The sequence below is a fragment of the Penaeus chinensis genome, chromosome 43 (assembly GCF_019202785.1).
Source record: "Penaeus chinensis breed Huanghai No. 1 chromosome 43, ASM1920278v2, whole genome shotgun sequence".
Classification (NCBI taxonomy): Eukaryota; Metazoa; Arthropoda; class Malacostraca; order Decapoda; family Penaeidae; genus Penaeus; species Penaeus chinensis.
This window is the reverse complement of record NC_061861.1, coordinates 20650037-20655036: the sequence shown is the minus strand read 5'-3', so window position 1 is coordinate 20655036 and position 5000 is coordinate 20650037. Positions and strand designations below refer to the sequence as shown.

General features: G+C 39.6%; 1 protein-coding gene across 1 annotated transcript in view; it reads left to right on the top strand.

Moving 5' to 3' along the window:
• LOC125048278 overlaps positions 1-4888 on the top strand; it is a 10287-nt gene extending 5399 nt beyond the window's left edge. Inside the window, exon 9 of the mRNA XM_047646901.1 lies at positions 1-4888. This exon is cut by the window's left edge and continues 225 nt beyond it. Within this exon, the coding sequence (XP_047502857.1) occupies positions 1-4777 (4777 nt within the window). The 3' untranslated portion in view covers positions 4778-4888.
• Positions 4889-5000: the final 112 nt, after the last annotated feature.

Here is a 5000-nt window from a genome sequence, read left to right as displayed (position 1 = left end):
AGAAAAGTCTGAGCCAAGTACCACAGAAGCATCTCCAGAGAAAGGGGGAGTAAACTTCAAACTTGGCAAAGACTCCTTTGTGTCTAATCCTCCAAACTCAAAGTTGGTACGATCCAGTACACTGTCTATAGAGGAAGGGAGTGGACATCCCAGCCTAGCCAGAACTTTGTCAGATGGTGAGGATGAGGGGTTCACCATGAGACTAGAACAGGGCGAGTTTTCAGAGATGGTTCGCTTGAAAAGCCAGAGTGTCCAAGACTTTATGAAGTTGACAGTAGTAGATGATGGAAGTGATTCAGACAATGCTAGTCAACGAAATTCTTTAGCATTTGAACCTGTTAAGAAACCTCTTGCACAGGAGAAATCTTATTCTAGTGAAGGTAATATCAGGGAAGCTCTCAGGGATGATAAGTTTATGGGAGAAATAGAAAGATTGCAAGCTGAACACAGATACTCAATTATCACAGAAGCAAGCAGAGAAAATGCATCATCAATAGAATATAGAAATCATGACTTTAGTTTTGATAAAACACTAAATAATTCAGATACAGTTGAAAATTCTGAAGATGGATCAACAGACAAGCTGGCAACAAGTGTTGAATCAGATAATTCAAATAATTTTAATGAGAAGCACCAAAGTGAAGCAGATCCTTTTTTAGGTGAAGTTATCTCCTCTGAAGATACAGAGGAGAGGAAGATAGGATTAAGTAAAGAAGCAGAGGAAAGTCCCTCTTCAGAAGTGTATGATGCCTTACCAGAGCAGAAACCACTGCCAGCCTCTCCAGATTGTGTTGTCTCTTCACGTGAACCTAAACCAGTGGCACTACCTGACATTGTAGTCCATGATGCCTCTGTAAAACTAAGCACACCAAGTCCACCCCCGGTGGAAAGTCCACCAAAAGTTATGAATAGCAATCAACCAAAAGAGTTTCGCTTTGTATTTGATGAAGAGGAAAATGCTGTCTCATGTGCATCATATCCTACTTATGAAAATAATGGGGATGTCCAGACACAGAAGGATTCTGTGGTTTTCAGTGACAATATTAAAAAGGTTGATGTGAATGATATGGATGGTGGCTGGATGTTGGCAAAAAATAGGACTGACAACCAGAGCAATGAGGACAGCAGCATTAAGGATCCTGCCTTGAACAGTCAGAGATCAGCAGTCCAAATTGGAGAAGAATCCTGTAGATCCACAGAATTAAACAAGTTTCTTGATTATGTACAGGAAAAGTCCAGACAAAGATTGACCAGCACACCACTGAAAAAGGATGAAGATGACACTGGAGAGAGTGGGACAGTGAATGAAAAGATGGATTCTTCACCATTTACAGATGGGTTCAGTGTCCATGATACAAGTTATGAAGGAGATCAAGAAATGTCTAGCAATGTAATTGCTGTTGACAAGGATAATACCTTTGTCAAGCAACGGTTAGTATTTGGATTTAACAAGGATGAGATGAAGGATGCTGACAATGAACAGAAAAATGACCAGTCCTGTAATGAGGGAAAGGATGAAAAATCAGCACCTGAAATTCCTAGTTATAAACCAGAAGAAATTGTTGAAGGAGAAGATATAGTTATAGGAGCTTTGGAACACTATTCATTAGAACTATACAGGGCCATCAAATCCCCTGAATCCACTGAATGTAAAGAAGAAAACACCCAGCCATCAGCTTTTCCAAAAGAAGTGCACCCAGCAAACAACAAGAAGAACGAGAAAGACTCAGCTGGAATTGAATTTGATTTAGAACAATGGGATAGATTCCTAGGTAGTACAATGAGTGAAGATTTAGTGAACTCAGATACAATTTTCAAGGAAATTTCAAATGATAAAACAAATATAAAGAGTGACATAGCAAGTGATATATTAGGAAGCACATTTGATGGGAGTGAAAATGTGATAGTGAACAAAGCAGAATATCCTGGGCTCTCAGATTTAAGACAGGATCTCAGTAGTACATTTGAGCATAGTACATGTAATGAGATTTCTGGAATTATGAAGCACAATGAAAGTGAAATATCAGATGTTGATTCTCATCGTCCAAAGGTTGATACTGACATATTTTTTGGTTCAGATTCAAGCTCATCTCTTATGAAACACTCTGATGCTTTGGTACAAAAGCCTTCCTCAGAATTTCATGAACCATTTCACACTGCCAGCATGGAATCCTCTTTATGTGACAGGAACCAGATTATGAAGTTTAGTGATGAATCTTACCTTACTGCTGAATCCAGACCAGTGACAAGAGAATTGTATACATCAGCTGAAGTGTCTGATCTATATAAAACTGCAACTCTGCTTTCTGATGAGGAGCTAAAGCAAACTCCTTTCCTAGATGTAAACTCATTGAACCAAAGAGAGTGGAGTTCTTCTCAAGGCAGTAAGACTGATGAAACCTGTTCTCTTGGCAATTCCTATGTTATTATTGACACCCCCTCAGATTCTTATACCTATAAGAGGGAAGATTCAGTTGACTGCACATTTGAGGTAATGGATCATAATGAGATTACTCAATTAGTAAAGCACAGTAAAGATGTAAAGGAAACATTTGGCAGGGAATGTGAAATAGCAGATTCATCAACAGTTTCATCTTGCCAGTTGCCTGAAACTCAGAGCTCTGATGAGAAAAGTGTTGTCAGATCAGATACTAGTGATTCAGTTCACGACTTCATTGTGGAAAAAGAAAAGGCAATATACAATGAGAAAAATATAAAAACAGGACTTGGATTTCATATCACACCTGCTGAAGAAAAAGTGCTGGGTGCAAAATCTGCCACAACAGACTTAGAAAACCATAAATTAGTAAACCTAAATGGTGATGTGCTTAAACTCAAAACTTTTGATTTAGATTCTGAAGTGAATTTGATTAAAGAAGAGGATGACCTTTCACCAAGTGCTTACCAATATAGGATAAGAGGTGATGACTGCTGGTCATCACAAGAGAGTCAAGATTCTGCAGTAGAGAATGATGAAGCAGAAAATGGGGACTTCTGGCAGCAGCAGATGGTTGCCTGGCAAGAGGCAGCATTTCAGACAAGGCAGCTGCTACAAGAAGCAGCTGATGGCAATAATACCTTTGATGGAAAACTCAAAGGTTCACAGGAAGATCTGGAAGCAAGCCCTCGAAGTGACACGTCTTCCACCAAGAGTCCTTACTCTTCAACTGATATGCTAAATCTTGATGACGAGGGAACATATGTTTCATACAACACAACAGATGATGAGGAGGTACTTGGATACAAACCAGAAGACATAAATGCTCTCAGGGCTGAGTTGAGCTTGAAGCTTGGTGGTGTGCAGGAAAAGGAGGAAATGGAGCCTGAAGAACCTGATGATGTCCCATCTGGTGAACGTGATAATGTTGTTATCAACTACAGAGGTATCATCACCACCACTTTATCTCCTATAAAAGAAGAGAGCTTCCTTGAGGACTATGATTCACCTGCAAGAAGACTCAGCAATAAGAGCATCACAGAAGATCCTAGCATTGAGTTCCATGAATCATTTTCAGAAAGTTTATGTTTGGATGGTTCCAAAAAAGTAGACAGCACTTTTGTTATACATGAAGCTGTCAATGAACAGACAGTAAAGAAAATGGAGCCTGGATTAAGTGAACTAGCTTTCTCTGGGGATTTTGAGGATGGTATTATAGTTGCAGAAGATGAATCAAAAGATAAATCCAAAACTCTTGATTCTTCTTCCGATACTGTTGATAGATTACATATTAGTAGTTCTCTAGATATTTGTAGTCAAGCAAAGGTTGATAGTTTAACAGAAAATATACATGATAGTTTGATATTAGAAGACCTAGAAGAGGAGGCTGGTCCATCTTCTATACAAATATACAATTCAAAAAATGATGGTGATGGTGAAGATGTTCTGGTAGTTGACACAGAAACAAATCAGGCTACGATAGTTGAAGGTGGAAAGCCTAGAAGCCATCTTGCCTTCATAATTGACCAAGTGGAGGAGCCAGAAATAACAGATGTTCAGATTTTTGCCTATGAAGACTCTGATGATGTTGCTCTGGAGTCTATTCCATCTATAGGGGGTTCAAGGTTTGATGAGATGCGGTATCGTGAGAAGTGTTTAAGAGAAGATCCGTCTACTGATAAACCTATTGATAATGTTGAGGGAGGTACATTTGAAGTTGACACGGAATCTAAACCTGAAATTGCATTTGTCTTGACAGGAACATTAGGATCTGAGGAAAATCTTGAGAGAAGAAAAGAACCAAATGAAGCAGAGAATTCTCCTCAGGGAATTCTGGTTCCTCACTACCATTCATATTTTACATCTGCACTAAGCAGCATTTCGCATCCCAATGCCAGCATTGAAGACCCACCCCTTTTTGAACAAGTGGAGCACATCTCTCTTCCTTATGATGTCAATTATCCAGCTGCAGGTGAAAATGTAGATTTCAGTGACAAGGAAGAGGATGATCCAAAGCCTAATGGAGTCTGTGGAAAGGAGATAAGCATCAACAAAGCTAAAGAGGAGGAAGAGGCAGAAGCGCCCATTAAACTGAGCTTCCTTGGACGCCTATATTCAGACGAGTCAGAAGAGAGCAATGAGAAGAATATAAAGTCACACAAAGCAAGAGAAGCGACTCTTCTCTCAGACTCTGAGAGTGAGGAGGAGGCTGAGCAGCCAGTAGCACGCCCCAAGACTCCGGAGCCAGGGGACCTCAACCAGATGACATCAGCGGAAATGTTAGCCTCTAAAAAGTATCAGGTTAGGAATCCAAGGATCATTATGGAAAATTTGCAATAGGAATGTGATTCTTATTGTACCATTTTTCATTGTTATTATACCGTTTTTCCTTCAGTATACCAGTATCTGATCATTTTCTTTTCTTCCTCTACTTTCTCTTAGTTTGATATTATTTTAAAATGATTTACCAGCCACATATGTGAGAGAGAGAGAGAGAGAGACAGGAGAGAGAGAGAGAGAGAGAGAGAGAGAGAGAGAGAGAGAGAGAGAGAGAGAGAGAGAG